Source organism: Narcine bancroftii, chromosome 7 (genome assembly GCF_036971445.1).
Source record: "Narcine bancroftii isolate sNarBan1 chromosome 7, sNarBan1.hap1, whole genome shotgun sequence".
Lineage (NCBI taxonomy): Eukaryota > Metazoa > Chordata > Chondrichthyes > Torpediniformes > Narcinidae > Narcine > Narcine bancroftii.
Genome location: NC_091475.1, coordinates 44,614,224 through 44,629,918, shown reverse-complemented (window position 1 = coordinate 44,629,918; position 15,695 = coordinate 44,614,224). Strand labels below are relative to the sequence as shown.

At 38.1% G+C, this 15,695-nt stretch overlaps 1 protein-coding gene across 19 annotated transcripts in view; it reads left to right on the top strand.

Moving 5' to 3' along the window:
• The window catches only part of LOC138738838 (adhesion G-protein coupled receptor G2-like), a 121,208-nt gene that overhangs the window by 41,460 nt on the left and 64,053 nt on the right, over positions 1-15,695 (top strand). For 13 of the 19 annotated variants that reach the window (XM_069889915.1, XM_069889909.1, XM_069889903.1 and 10 more), the window contains 6 exons: positions 7,880-7,933; positions 10,552-10,593; positions 11,658-11,687; positions 13,222-13,266; positions 13,655-13,699; positions 15,516-15,560. In XM_069889915.1, coding sequence (XP_069746016.1) covers positions 7,880-7,933; positions 10,552-10,593; positions 11,658-11,687; positions 13,222-13,266; positions 13,655-13,699; positions 15,516-15,560 — 261 coding nt within the window. The remainder of the gene's footprint in view (positions 1-7,879; positions 7,934-10,551; positions 10,594-11,657; positions 11,688-13,221; positions 13,267-13,654; positions 13,700-15,515; positions 15,561-15,695) is intronic. The other 6 variants (XM_069889910.1, XM_069889904.1, XM_069889906.1 and 3 more) reach the window with 6 other exon arrangements.

Below are 15,695 nucleotides of genomic sequence, written 5' to 3'. Positions count from 1 at the left end.
CCTTCATCCTTAAATTCTTACTTCCAATCAAGCAGGTCTTTACAGTCTCTTTGAATTGACTGGAAGTGCCACAAGGTGTCACACACACACACACACACACACACACACACACACACACACACACACACACACACACACACACACACACACACACACACACACACACACACACACACACACACACACACATCGATGTTTGCCAAGGCTTCCGATGTCATACCAAACCTTCACAAACTCCTGAGGAAGTAGAAACACTGATGTGATTTCTTCATGATTACATTAGTGTGTTGGGTCCAAGAAAGGTCCTCCTAGATAATGACTCACAGGAATTTAAATTTGCTCACCCTCTCCACCTCTGATCCCCAATGACCACTGGAATGTACACCTGTGGTTTTCCCTTCCTAAAGGCCACAATCAGCTATTTGTTTTGGTGACATTGAGTATGAGGTTGTTGTTAGTACACTTTACAGCCAAGTTTTCAATTTCCTTCCTGTAAGGTGACACGTTGCCCCTTTTTATACAACCTACTACCATGGTACTGTCAGCAAATTTGTAGATAGTGTTGTTGTACTGAGCCATAGGTGTAAAGCAAATAGAAAAGGGTGCTAAATATGCAGCCCTGTGGTGCTCCGGTACTGATGGAGGTTGTGGAGGATAATCAAGATTCAAGATTCTTTTGTTGTCAAGTAATAAAATTGCCTTTATTCTGTTGTAAGGTTGACAAAGATTTATCTTAAGAAGAAATTGCCCAACGCCCCTTACAATCAGAGAAAGAGAAGCAAAAGAGAGTCCACCCCTGAGTCACTGTGTCCGTGGATTCACCTCCAGCGCTCTACACAGCCTTCATTCCAAACCATTGACAACCTGAGCTCCAGATCCAAACCTCTGACATGATAAAAAGCTATAAAGGTTTCATTATTCAGGAAGCCTTCAGCACACTCTCATATTCCTGTTTTGATACCTGGTTCTCCTTCAGCCAATCTCCAGCAGTCCATCTGGAGGTGAGGAAATCCCAGGATCCAATTACACATTGGAGTATTGAGGCCAAGGTCTTGGAGTTTGCTGATTAATTTTGAGGTGATGATGGTGTTGAATGCCAAACTGTAGTCGGTAAAGAGCATCCTATCGTATGCCTGTTTGCTGTCCAGTGTTCCAGTCAGTGAGATGGCATCTCTTGTTGACCTGTCGATGCGGTAAGCAAATTGGAACAGATTTATGTTACAGCCTCTCCACCACTTCGTCACTGTGGATGTGAGTGCCATTGATTGATAGTCATTAAAGCAGGTTACCATGCTCTTCTTGGGCACTGGAATGATTGAGGTCTGTTTGAAACAGGCAAGCCCTGCTGGAGTGAGATATTGAAGATATCTGTGAATACCTTGGCAAGTTAGTCAGCACATGTTTTCATTTCTCAGCCAGGTACCCTATCCAGACTGGATGCTTTCCTTGGATTCATTCTCCTGAAGGCAGCCCACATGTCATCCTCAAATACGGATAGTAGAGAGTCATCAGGGGATATGGAGGTGCACAGTGGTTCTGCCTTGTTCCGGTCATCAAATCGGATGTAAAAGGCATTGAGTTAATCTTGGAGTGAATTTGCTTTCTTCTACTGCATTGGATTTGGTTTTGTAGCAGAATCTGTCCTTTAGGCCCTGCCATAGCTGCTGGGTATCCTTCATTGTTTCCATTCTCATCCAGACCTCCACTTAGCCCAAGAAATAGCTTTTCATCAGTTGTGCTTACTCCTTGTATTGTGTTCTGGATCTCTGGTCTTAAATGCCTGTGATCTGGCTCTCAATAGGTTCTGATTTCATTGTTCATCCAAGACTTCTGATTGGGGAAAACCTTAAACAATTTGATAGGGACATACTCATTCACAGCTGTTTTGATAAAATCTGTAAAAAGCAGGTGTAATCATTCAGATCCTCATCTGAGTTCTTGAACACCACCCAATCTATTGACTTGAGGCAGTTCTGCCACAACCACTGATGGGCTGAAGTATTTCCATCATTCCAATTCACCACTTGATTTGCAAATGACACAAAGATTGGAGGTGTTGTGGACAGCAAGGAAGGTTTTCAAAGCTTGCAGAAGGATCTGGACCAGTTGGAAAAATGGACTGAAAAATGGCAGATGGAATTTAATGCAGACAAGTGTGAGGTGTTGCATTTTGGAAGGACAAACCAAGAAAGGAAATACATGGTAAATGGTAGGGCACTGAGGAGTGTGGTAGAACAGAGCGATCTGGGAATACAGATATCACAGGTGGATAGGGTTCTAAAGAGAGATTTTTGGCATATTGGCCTTCATAAATCAAAGTACTGACTGTAGGAGTCAGGATGTTATGGTAAAATTGTATAAGACATTGGTGAGGCCAAATTTGGAGTATTATATGCCGTTTTGGTCACCTAACTACAGGAAAGACATCAGTATGATTGAAAGAGTGCAAAGGAAATTTACTAGAATATTGCCCTGACTTCAGGAACTGAGTGACAGGGAAAGATTAAACAGGTTAGGACTTTATTCCCTGGAGCATAAAAGAATGAGGGGAGATTTGACAGAGGTATTTAAAATGATGAGGGGTATAGACAAAGTAAATATAGGTCAGCTTTTTCCACTGAGGATAGTGGAGAGGACATGGGTTAAGGGTGAAAGAGGAAATGTTTAGGGGGGACATTAGGGGGAACAACACAGAACGTGGTGGGAGTGTGAAACGAGCTGCCAGCTGAAGTGGTGAATGAGGCTCAATTTTCACATTTAAAAAGAATTTGGACAGGTACATGGGCTCTGGGCAGTGCAGGTCAGTGGGACTATGCAGAAAAGTAGTTTGGCACAGACTAGAAGGGCTGAAGCCCATTTCTCTTCTGTAATGTTCTATACTTTTATGGATTTCTTGTGGCCTTTTCTGTGATGTGGCCATCAACTCCCCCAGTACAATGGTTCTCAATTTTTTTTTCCATGCCATAGTTGCTCTGTGGTTAGTAAGGGATTACTTAATGTGCTTTGTGAGTGGAAAAAGGTTGAGAACCTCTGCCCTAGTGCTTCTGGTTCCTGCCTCCACTTGGGGTAATTTACAGTTGCCAATTAATTTATCAGCACACCCTTGGGCTGTGGGAGAAAACTCACAATGTTACAGTGACAGCTTACAAATTCCACACAGATGTTGTTCCCCAGGTCAGAATCGAACCCAGGTCACTGCACGAGCATCATCTGGTGTGCCACTGCACCACCCAACTCTGAAAAGTAAGAGATTAAGAAATTATACTGGAGGCTCCATTGACCTTCACCATTGCTCACTTCCATGGGGTATCCTTCCTGTTTATCCTGTCCTACAATCCCTGTTTTAAAATCTATACCAATATCAGCCTTCCACCAATTTCATAAGATCTACAGATCCTATTTAAAGAAATACCTCTTCATTTCAGCCTCACTCCGATGATCCTTTGTCCTGTGGTTGCTGCCCAGTTTGGGGAAGCAGCCTTCTGCATCCAACGTGTCCATCCCTCTCAGAACCCAATGGATCTCAATGTCACTCATTGTTCTGAATTCCAGTCACTTTTCACAGAATACCATCGTCAACCCACGAGTCCACCCTGCAATCGCTTTTGCATTGACTCATACTTGATCAAACATGGGGATCAAAAATGCGCACAGCACACTGAAAACTCGACACAATTTCAACAAGATTACTTTTGTACTCCATCTTCTTTGGACTAAAGGTCAGGATACTATTTTTCTTAACTGCTTTCAGTTTACATTTACCCCTCCAGATCCAGTACATCAGGTTTCCATTGAACAGAAACTTGCATTTGATTCCCCTCATCCATACTGTTCTCTTCCTTCCTGAAGGCATAGCATTTTTAGAAAAAAAAATTGCACAAGTTGGTGGAGATGAGTCATGCGATTTCAACATTTTTTTGTTGGTATGTTCTCATCTGAGATTTACTGGAGTGCCCAACACTCTAACAGGTACAAAGTGGAAATAGTTTAGGGCAATGGATGTTCTTTCATAAATAGGAGAACTTCAATCCTACAGAACAGTAAAATTACACTACAAGTTAATGAATTATCACAACGGTGAAACACCAATCGATCTTGGCAACTACTAGCTACACTCAGAGCTCAAAGTCAAAGGTGATCTGTATTCCATGGTTCATGTGAAGGTTAGACAGCAGTTTCCAACCTACAATTTAGACCTTCAAAGGAAAGCCTGCAGCTGCAGTCATTAGCTTTTACCTGATGAGACCTGAAATACTTGTCCCAGAAAATAACCCTATTTGTTAATTGCATTGTAAAAAAATGTGTGACTTGTTCTTTCTTGTAATGAGGCAGTGCTCTTTCTATATACACTGGTGAAGGCAAGCAGGGTGTTTTCACTGTGCAGGCAACCTTCCATGTTATTGGGCAATGTTCCAACATTGATACGTTGAGGGGTGGGAAGGAGTTTTGTTATTTTCTGCAGTAGAACTAGTTATCATTTTTTACTTATAAATGCAGCATAATGTGTTGTCAAACCATTTCAAGATGGCTAAGGGAACAACATTGGATCAGTGAGGGAATGGAGAGATGAAGAGACTAATATTTTTTGCACAGACGAAGGAAACGCTCAGGCATATAGTTTAACCAGATACTTCTGGGAGTAATACTGTTGCAAACCAGAGTTGTTCTTCTACATATTTGTCCTGCTCTCTTTCTGTCAGAAAGGAGTGGCAAAGAATTTCAGCGATGATGCATTTCTATTACAAAAATAAAGACTACTATTGAGCTACAAAGAAACTAAAATGACACAGCAAATTTTAAAAACATGGGGAAAATGTCTAAAACGCAAATAGAACGTCGATCAAGAAAAAAAAACTCATTTCATCAGAGAATCTTGAACCTTGCCCTCTTTTTAAAGGGAATGATAGATCTGTAGCATGCTTACAACACTTCCTGTCTCCGTCAACAATATGATAAGGACCCACCTTATTTGACCTGCTTCTTTGTAAATTAGAACTAATTGTTACCTTTCACATTGGGTCTTTTGGACGTCAATGCAAACGATGGGCCATGCACTATGCTGTTGGGTCCCCCTACTGTTCAAGCACTGCATGCAGAGGGATGGTTTGCCAAGCCAAATAACATCAAGCCAGTTAGCACACATTTCATACACATCTCACAAAAAGAGAGAAGAAAAACAAAGAAGTGTGTAAACAGTGTTTTGTTTTATGAGTGTGTTTTGTTTTATGAGCCAGAGACAGAGAGAGAGAGAGAGAGAGAGAGAGAGAGAGAGAGAGAGAGAGAGAGAGAGAGCGAGCACACAGTGCTTTTACTATATTGTAAAGCTTTCTGATAACGCCTCAAACCGTGCATCTTGGCACCTCACAGTTTGGCGGGCAGCAACCTCCTTTGAAGAAGACCGCAGAGCCCACCTCACTGACAAAAGGCAAAGGAGGAAAAACCCAACACCCAACCCCAACCAACCAATTTTCCCCTGCAACTGCTGCAATCGTGTCTGCCTGTCCCGCATCGGACTTGTCAGCCACAAACGAGCCTGCAGCTGACGTGGACTTTTTACCCCCTCCATAAATCTTCGTCCGCGAAGCCAAGCCAAAGAAAAAAAAGCTTTCTTGGAACAGAAGGTCAACCTGTTGCTCGGAGTGTAGACAGAAGTGGTGCAAAGAGGAACATGCATAAATCCTGGGAAGATACTTGTCAGCCTTGGAAAGTTTGCCTTCAAGGTGACTGCTGTCCAGGTTATACCTGATGTCATATCTGATAATACTGCAGCAGAATTTCATAATCTTTTTTCTCAGCAAGTCATACCAGAGCTCCATCGCATTCTTTTGGCTCACATACTAACTAATTTTTAGGCATTGCAGTTTATAATTTTGGTTCTTTCCTTCACAATGGCAAGCAATCAACACTGATTGAATTTCTTGTGCCAGATAATTGAATCTTGCACGTTCATTAATACACAAATGATTTCAATATCTTCTAATCATGACACACAGTATATTGTAACACGTGTTGAATCTCTCAACCTAAGCTGCAGAATGCACCTAGTTAAGAGAAGAATCCTGGCAAATCTTCTTTCATCATCAGATACATTGCTGTACTCTGATGTCAGCAAGCTTCACTCTTGGGATTCATCTCACCAGAGACTCTGAAAGGTAATGACAGAACATTAGTTCTGTTCAGTAGAACATAATGCCATCTCTCCACTTGCACCCACCCCATACCCAGACATGGTACTGGATGCCTGCTTTGGTAAGATGGTGAACTCTGAGTTAAGAACAATGCTCCAGGCACACCAATAGGCTGTTAGAGGTTGCCTCAGATTGATGTTACTGAAGAAACCAACCCAGTTCTTCAGTATCAAAAGCTATGTAAGTAAGGTCCATTCTTGTGACTCCAAGCAGTAAAGAGATCATGTCGCTGGACTTGCTTCCCTTCTGTTTTTAAGTTTAACCCATTTCACTTTTCATTGGAACTTAAGAATTATTATTTAAATCAATGTTCGCCATTTGGACAGGCATTTTGACTAGTTATACTGACAATGTCAGAATTTATATGACATTATTTCAGTTTTAAACCTCGTTACTTTCTTTCTGCCTCTACATCAGAAATCCCTTCCTTTCTTATAGAAGTTGCAGAGAAATTTCTCACTAAATTTGTCTGAATAAGTTTATGAAGCTAAAAGATAAATCATAGAAATAAAACATTGCAGTTTTACCTTGTTACAAGCCCAGAGGACCTCAAAACCCAGCAGCAATAGATATTCACCAAGATAAATGGTTATTTAAACAAAAGTTGCTTTTAATTATCTTTAAACAGAAAACAGGATTAAACTCTTATTACTGTTAACTTAACTAACCTAACTTAACCCCCTTCTAATTCTAAGTATAAGTTCAGAAAAGTTCTTTGGTTCACAGTCCAATCTCACTTCTCATTCCTCCAGGTTCACTGGTTGCAGGCAATTCTTAAACTATGCACAGAATTTAACATTTATAAAGTTCACCAGGCTTTGGTGCTTGAAAGGTACATCGTTACCACTCAGGGAGGTTCTTGTTGATTTTCAGAGAGAGATTTGCTGTTCCTGAACACAAACTGGTCCCTTTTAATCAGCCACTTCCGTGTTTTGCAGAAGAAACTTTCCCCATCAGGGTTTTCCAGATGATAGCCTCTTTTTTTCAGGTCACCACAGAGTTCCTTTTTTGTTTCACTTATTTCAAGTGAAATATTAGGCATGAACCACAAGGGCATTGACCAGGCTGAACTAAGCACTCACAACCAGTCTTCAAAATGGGTTTTTTCCACAAGCTTGCCAGCTTGTCCTATTTCAGCTGTTGCTGCTGAACTGAATTCTCTGTCTCAAAGAAAAAGCCTGTTTGACTCTCTCTGCTTACAAAACCACATGACCCTCTTAGAACAGCAAGTTGCACCCCAGTCAGCCTGCGGCTCCGATGAGTTCTTTCATCTGTTGCCTTTTTGTAAACAACAATCCATTAGTGAAGTCTCTTGGACACTTTACAAAGCTTTTGCAAAGGCTCTTGGTGACAGCAGACTGCCAGTATTTTAAATCAGATCTGTTTTAAAGTATTTGTATGTGACCTACACTAAAAAACCTGCCCCAATTTATCTCTCAAAAACGTATCTATATGCAATACAAACACAACATAATCTGTCACAACCTTAAAAAAAATGTTTAAATTCCATTGTATAAAGAAATAGTATAAATGACATAATTGTGGTTAAGTATAGTTAAATAGTGTGATAATTTTATGTCAGTTAGTTCACTATTTCATCATTTCAATTTCAAGGAATGGTTTGTGTTACACAAATTTATATTATTTTATGTGTTGCTGTATATTTGAACTAATCTATTGTCTATTTTTAGCTCATATTCCTTCCAATTCCACTCTTGCCTCATCTGCTCCTAACACGACACCAGGTACACAGATTTCTTTGTAATTTTAACATTTAAAATTAATTGAAGAGAGTGTAAAAGTGATTGGAAGTGACACCTGTTTCAAAATTCTAACAAACAGTGGTGAAGCTACAGAGAATTCATATGTAATTGGAAAAGTGCTCTGGAACACACATCCTCGAACATCATTCATTCCCAATTTCAGTCTGCTGCAGAGGATATGATCATTGTAATTAGATTCTTTCTCCAAAACGAGAATCTCAACTAATGCCACACCTTTGCCATTTATGCTTTGGCTCATTTAATAGTTGTCCAACTCAGTTCACCTCATGAGAATACTCTGAACGGTATATTCTGAATCACATCATTGAGGCCAGATGTAAATCCTGTCATGGCAAGGCCAGGCCAAAATCTTTTCACTGATGGTTCAAGAAAATACCAAACTGTGCTTCCTTAGCCAGCTGTCAAACTGTCAGAAATAGGACTAATCATCCTATGTAAAATCTCCTAAAATTAAAAACTTTAGAAGAATTAGCAACTTTTTACGAAACACAACTCATTTTTTTTATGATTTAAATTTGATTGAGTTTCCCAAACCCTTGAGTCAGTTTTAAAGTTATGTAAATTCTAAGTTACAAAATACAAACTTATCCATAAAATAGAAACAAACATGGCAGCAAAAAATAATATAATAACAATGTGTCTATTTACACCTTTAATAACAGAAAAAACTGCTGTTTATTAATATGCTTCACCACAACATCCACCAATAGTCCACCAAATTCTTCCAACCTCTAAGAATAATTTGTTTCCTACCATTATACTTTTCTGAATCCAATTTTGAGAGTATTTATCCCCAAATAACCCAAGTGTGAATACCTGAAACTTTTAACAATATTCTTATGTATCATAATCCAAGATTCTTGAATTCTGGGACAAGACCAAAGCATATGTGCTAAGTTTCTTTTATCTGCCTCACAGCACCAATATTCAGGGGTATTTTTCAACCTTAATTTATATAACCTTACTGGATATAACCTTACTAATAAAAAAGGTGCAAAATCTTAAATTGAATTAGGTGCACTCTCAGATCCCTTGACATTATTTTGATATTTTCACAAATTTTGTCCAATTCTTCCATCTCAAAAACCACACTCTGGTCTATTTCCCATACCCATAAACAGAAGTTTATCCTGAGATTTGTGTTAAGGCTGAATAATAAAATGAGGCTTTGTGGACTTTACCATATGCAGCCAGTTCAGTAGACCATATCGTAGCAACTTGTGGGGGTTGCTGTGTAGAACTAAAAGTTGTGTGTGGCACATGACGAACTTGAAATTATCTCCAAAAATGTGACTTAGAGATATCATACTGATGGATTAGTTGATTAAAAGATTTTAAACTCACACCATTTTAAAGGTCTCCAAATTTAATTATACCTTTCACTTGCCATTCCCTCCAGAAAAATCAATACACATCTTTGGATTAATCTCAATACTTAAGACTCCATTCATATATGAATTAAATTTAAATAATCTGGCTAACTTATTTCAGAACAAATGCACATGTGATATAATTGGGTGAGATTGTAAGCATTGTAATGGAGGGATAGGAGGAAGAGCAGAATACTCAAAATGATACCAAGAAGGCACTCTCTCCTAAGCCCCCCCCCCCCCGCCCCCTTTCAACTGGCAATTGTAAATTCATTTTAACAAATTTACAATACCTTGATAAGATCTCTTGCAGCAGGTTAGCTCCACTGAGTCTAACCTGGCAAGGCTTCAGTGGGTAGATTCCCTTGCTTCTTAGGAATTGCATTCCCAGGACTGGATCTGTGACAGGTGGCTTGGGTCAGATAGATAATGATGAAATAGGATGTGCTGTCTTGACTCGCTGTAAAATGATGGTGGTCAGGGTAAGTGGAAGTCACTGCTATTGTTGAGTCTTACTCACGTTAGGGACCGTCACTGTTGGATTTTATTTGTTGCTTAAATCACTGTCCATTTGAGGCAGCAAAACCTATTCCCGAATGCTTTGATATAAACAGAAAATGCTGAAGATATTTAGCAGATCAGTTAGGACCAGTGTAAAAACAGTCAATGTTTCATGTCCAGAGCCCTCCATTAGAATTGGGTCCTAAACTTGAGAGGTTAACAGAATGCTTCCTAAATTGCCGAGTGTTTCCAGCACAATCTATTTTTATTTCAAGCTTCCAAATTTGCAATATTTTTGTTTGATGTTAATTTACTGTTTCTTATCTATGTTGCATGTCTATCAATAAGTAACAACAGCTTTGTTAAATGTGATGGTTTGTTGGCCTATTGTCTTGCACACTTTACACAGGTGTAAACTAGAAGTAAACTTCACCATAGATATTTTGTCTCTGTTAACTATAACAGGTACCAGACATGTGCTTTCTGAGAAAGTGATGGATTAATTTCCTTGTTTAAAGCAATAAGGAATGGTTATAATGATAGTATAGTGATGTGATTTGGTGTTGGAATGTGGCCTATTTCTATTCAACTCATTTTGCAATGCAATCGTTGTTGGTTTGTTCCATAATGTATAGACAATTCTAAAGAATTTTCTGTGACCAAGCATAGGACGACTGCCTCATCTTAAATCTTCCATTATATTTATAGAGAGCAGCACTTTGAATATGATAACTTCACTGAAGAAAACAGGTATTGAAATGAGATCTTTGAAAATACTGAGAAATTAAGTGTTTGAGATCATTAAAACTGCTCATGTACTTTATCACAACAATGATAATGGGCAGAATAAGCGTGTTCAACAGTCTAGTGGAAATGATCAAAAGGAAATGTTTAATTCCACCACCATCCTTTTTGCTCAGAGCACGAATCATCTCCTTTACAAATTTATAGGTAATTTCTTTTGAATGTTAATGCTGGATCCACTCCAACTATGCATTCTACATCAAAGCAATGTCTGGTCTCAAAATAATTTAGCCACAGAGTTATACAACATGCCACTCTTCATACTATGCTCTCTCGCAAATATCAATCTGTACTAGTCCTGGTTCCTTTTTTACTCTTTTATGAATACCTTAACCAATACTTTTTGTTATCCTCTTCTGCCAATGAAACATGTTCTGCTTCTACACACCATTCTGAAATGTAAACATTTTGTTGAATCTTATCTTAAACTCAGCTTTCTTTGCTCTATAAAGATTTCACCTAGTTCCTTGAATCTGATCCCTTCCTCTCTATGCCATGAAAATAATTCTACTCTACACCATCTTCAAATGCATGGTTAGATCCAGAATAAACAAACTACTCCAGTCGTGCCCTAATTAATCATGCACCGTAACATTGATGATGGATGTTCGGAGAAAAAAAAGGGGTACTCTGAAAATTATCACTGGACGTTTAGTCTAGAGGGATGGAATGTCTGGGGTGGGGAAAGGGAGTGAGGGCATTAGGGCATAGTGGGGCAGATGGGATGAATTAGTGATGAGAATGGAACAAAGCTGATTCTTGTTAAAATCCAGACTTGCTTCCAGGGAAGAATTTTACAATAAAAATTACAAGTAGTGTTTGGATGAGTGTACAGTGAAGATTTGTGAAATCTTTCTTTTGTCAATTTCTAGTAATCTTATAAACTTAATCCTATGTGACATTACTAGCAGGAGGTACGCCAGTGACATAATGTGTACACACATTTCAAATGAATATCACACATCAACATGCCAGTTTGTGTCTCGTGAAATCTTGTACTTTCATTTTAGGGGGCAATACTTTTAATCTGAAGTCAAAAAGTAAGTTTACCACAGATATATAAATTTTTACTTCGTTAATTTTAAACATTAAATATTATAAACATGATACAAAAGCTTTTCTCTGAAAAAACATGTGGACCCCTGAATGATTCAATTTTATTTTTGTACAGCGCATATATATACATATATATATACATATATATATGTATATATATATATATATATATCTAGATATATATATATATCTATATATATATATATATATAGATATATATATATATAAATAGATATAGATATATATAGTGCCTTGCCTTTTAGCATGGGCAATCATGTCTCTCCATCTGTCATGATTTCTGACGCTCCAAATTGTAGTTGTTGCCTCCCCTGTTGTCCTTTGGTGAAGGCTTCATCTTTGAGCTGAGACCATAGTCAATGTTGAGTTCACGATTATACAGGGGAAAAATACTGAAGTGATTTCCTGTTGCCTTCTTCAGTTGCAGTGTCCATTCCAAACCAGATTTTTTGGTTTAACAACCATAAATTTCAATCTGTAGAATTTGCTTGTAAAATCCATGGCTTCACATTACCCTGATTGGTACAGGTACTACACCTTTCCCTAGACTATTGGGCAGAAGGAGTGCCTTTTGCTAAGAAACTGCACCTTGCTGATACCGGTAGATATATACCTGAGGAACACCAGGTCATAGGCTCCACCCAGAATAAATAAATAAATAATAGTTACGATATATATATATGCAGTATAAATTACTGTATGTGTATATATCTATGTACACACACACACACACACACACACACACACACACACACACACACACACACACACAAATGCTGATCTGTGAGGAAAGTAAGTCTTTTTCTGGCAAGATAGGGCCTCCAGTGGTGTACTGCCTCCACAATGGCCTAGGCCTCCTTCTCGACGGAGGAGTGGTGAACTTCAGGGCCCTGGAGGGTATATGAGAAAAAGGTAGCAGGTCTGGCCTACTCTAATTTTACCAATTTATCTCCCAAATACACCTACAAATATTTCATCACAATATACAATCTCCTTACAGGCATGAAGGGATCTGAACCTGGGTCACAGGGTTTTGCCAATCACTTAGCTAAACATTCTGCCACAAAAACAATTTGACTTACAAAACTTATAATTAATATTGGTGAAAAGAACATGTATATTCAGAATATATAAGGCTGTAAAGTAGTTGTATTAAGAATTGAAAGATATGACAAACCCTGTTCAACTCTTAAATAAATAATTTTCTGCAAGATAATGTTCAAAATCTACACTAGCATTATATACTGAAAAAAATGCTATAAAGAAATTAAACGCTGAAATTTTAACTGTTCTTCTCATGAAATGTATATTTTCACTTTGGAAACAATACTGCATGTAAGACAACATTTCAGATCAATGTCACAGGTACTATAAATTTGTTCGTTGAAGATATTTGTAATATGTTGGGAACTGAAGAATTTCCATTAATGATAAAATTTGAATGTGCTTCTGAATGACATGCTGGTTGGACTCGTGTGAAATTCATTATTATCATTGCAGAAAAGATCAAGTTCATGGCAGCGACACCACCAAGGAACACCACAGGTGTTGGAAATATTTTTTCAGAAATGAACATTACTGTTGTTCTTTAGTTTTATTTATGCACTTCTTTCGTGAATGTGTGACTCTACGGAAAATTTAAAGTGAACAAATTAAGTCGAACTTTTTATGAAAACAAAGGAATTGAATCTTAAATGGGTAGCTGGGCATGCAGATGAGGGAAGTATCTACTGTCAGTCTACAATGACTGTGGAATAAAAGAGAGAAAAGGTCCACTTGTTGCTCAGTCACTATGTGAGCTGAGAGTGTTTAAAAATTCAATCATATTGAAGCATGTTTCACCAGTACCATAATTTGCACACAAAATACAAATGAATATCATAGTCCAGTCTGCAGGTTGGTCTCATATGAAATCTTATATTTTCATTAACAGCGAGAAAGACGACACCTTCAACCTTAACTTCACAGAATACCACAGGTGCAGTAAACTTCTTTGTTAACAGTATGGCTAAATAGGAAAGAAGGACTCAATATTGTGTTCTCATGGAGCACATGCATATATGATGTCTTTATTTTTATTTACTGTGGATTGTGTGCCCTGCAGGTGAGGGGACAATCAATTGTCAATCCACAATGATTGTGGAAAATAAGACAAAACTAGACCATGTTTCAAGGCCCCATCAAAGAGTTTGCTGAAGTGATTTAATCCCATCCTCCCAGCAGGCAGCCCTGTCTAAGTCTCTTCTTATGAAATATACCTATTTCTTTAGGGGACGATATAGGAGTCTGCTGTGTAAGGGCAGTGGGTGGGGGAGTTGTTGTTGTTGTCAATATCTGTTAAACTGCATAGAACAGACCAGTGCTTCACACGACAGAAATATGAGAAATAAATAAGACAGAGAAAGAATTGCTGTTTGGCTCTTTTGAAATCCTCACATTCTAGGGAACGTCACTGCTGGTATGAAATGACTTCAAATATTACAACATTGAACGTAATTTTGTTATATGAAAAACGTGATAACCTGGCAGACATAATTTAGATAAACATATTGTCAAACATTGTGACACTTGAGGCTATTGTTCTTTTGTTTATGCATGGATTCTAGTTTTTGCAGTTGACCCCAGCAGGGCTGGAAGATGCATATTTGCTCCATTAGGTCCTTAAAGTAATTATCTGATCAGTTTCAATCTTATCTTCTCATTGGAGAGAGACTGTGTACATCTGATTTTCAGTCATTTTCTTTTGTTGACTAATATTCAGTATGCTTCTACAATCTTTTTAAGCTGTATATACCAAAATATAAAAAGTAATTTCAGGCATTTTTCCTCCTTTTCCCTTGTGTTTCTGTAGGGCTCTTCAGGAATGCATGTTAAAGTGTTAACTTGCAACTTGGTAGTGGATGTAAATTGTGCTGTTGTCTCCACCAGCTCTTCTGTAAACATACCTCTTCATGTTGCAATTCTAAAATTAGATTCTTCAGTCTCCCCTTAGTTCTGAAGACAATTGTCTTTTGTCCCTACCAAATATCTTCTCCTCAACCAAACCAGCAGCTTGACGATTTTGCACAAGAGTGTTTGCTTAATTCAGGAAACCAGCAGACATTGACGGGTTTGAACCACATTCACAGTCGATATAATAGCCTTGTGCTAACCACTACAATAACCATGCCACCCCATCAACAACTTTCTGGACAACAATTACAAGTTATATTCATTTAAAAAATTTTTCCAATTTGTTTAGATAAAACGATAATGTAGGGTATATAGAAATGGAAGGAAAGGTCAACAATGCAAAACTTAAATAAATATTCTTTATGTGTGATAATCCCCAAAAATAGAGCTATTTTCTGTGCAGAAATTAAAGAAACCCTACCACCACTGTATGTTTTCAGAGAGCGGGATGAATCCGATCACTCGGAAGAATCCCATGCGGTGACGGGTGAATGTAAATCTCATTAAAGGGAGTGACGGATTTGAACCCAGCCCCCTGGTGCCGTATTAGTGCTACACTAATTGCTACATTAACCATGCCACCCCAACAATCATTTTCTGAACAACAATTACAAGTCGTGTATGTAAAAATAACATTTTAATTTTGTTTACATTAGGCTGTAAACTTGTATGAAACATTGTGGTGAAATGGCAATTCCTGTACAACTCTTAAAAAAGATAACATTTTGGCAAAAATCTTCAAAATATACATGAGTGCTATATACTGTAGAAATGAAATAAAGGAATAAAACAATGAAAATATCACTCTTCAACTGATATGAAATAATATACTTTCTCTTCAGGAAATTATTCTATTGGTATGCCAGAACATCAAACCAACGCCACAGGTACGGTCAGTTTATTCTCTCAATATATGAGTGAAATGAGAAATCTGTTGCAGATACTTTGAATGGAGAAAGATCATGACCACAGGTCCCTTTTGATGTGTATACATGAGGTTGGTGGTGCTGGGACCTGAAGAA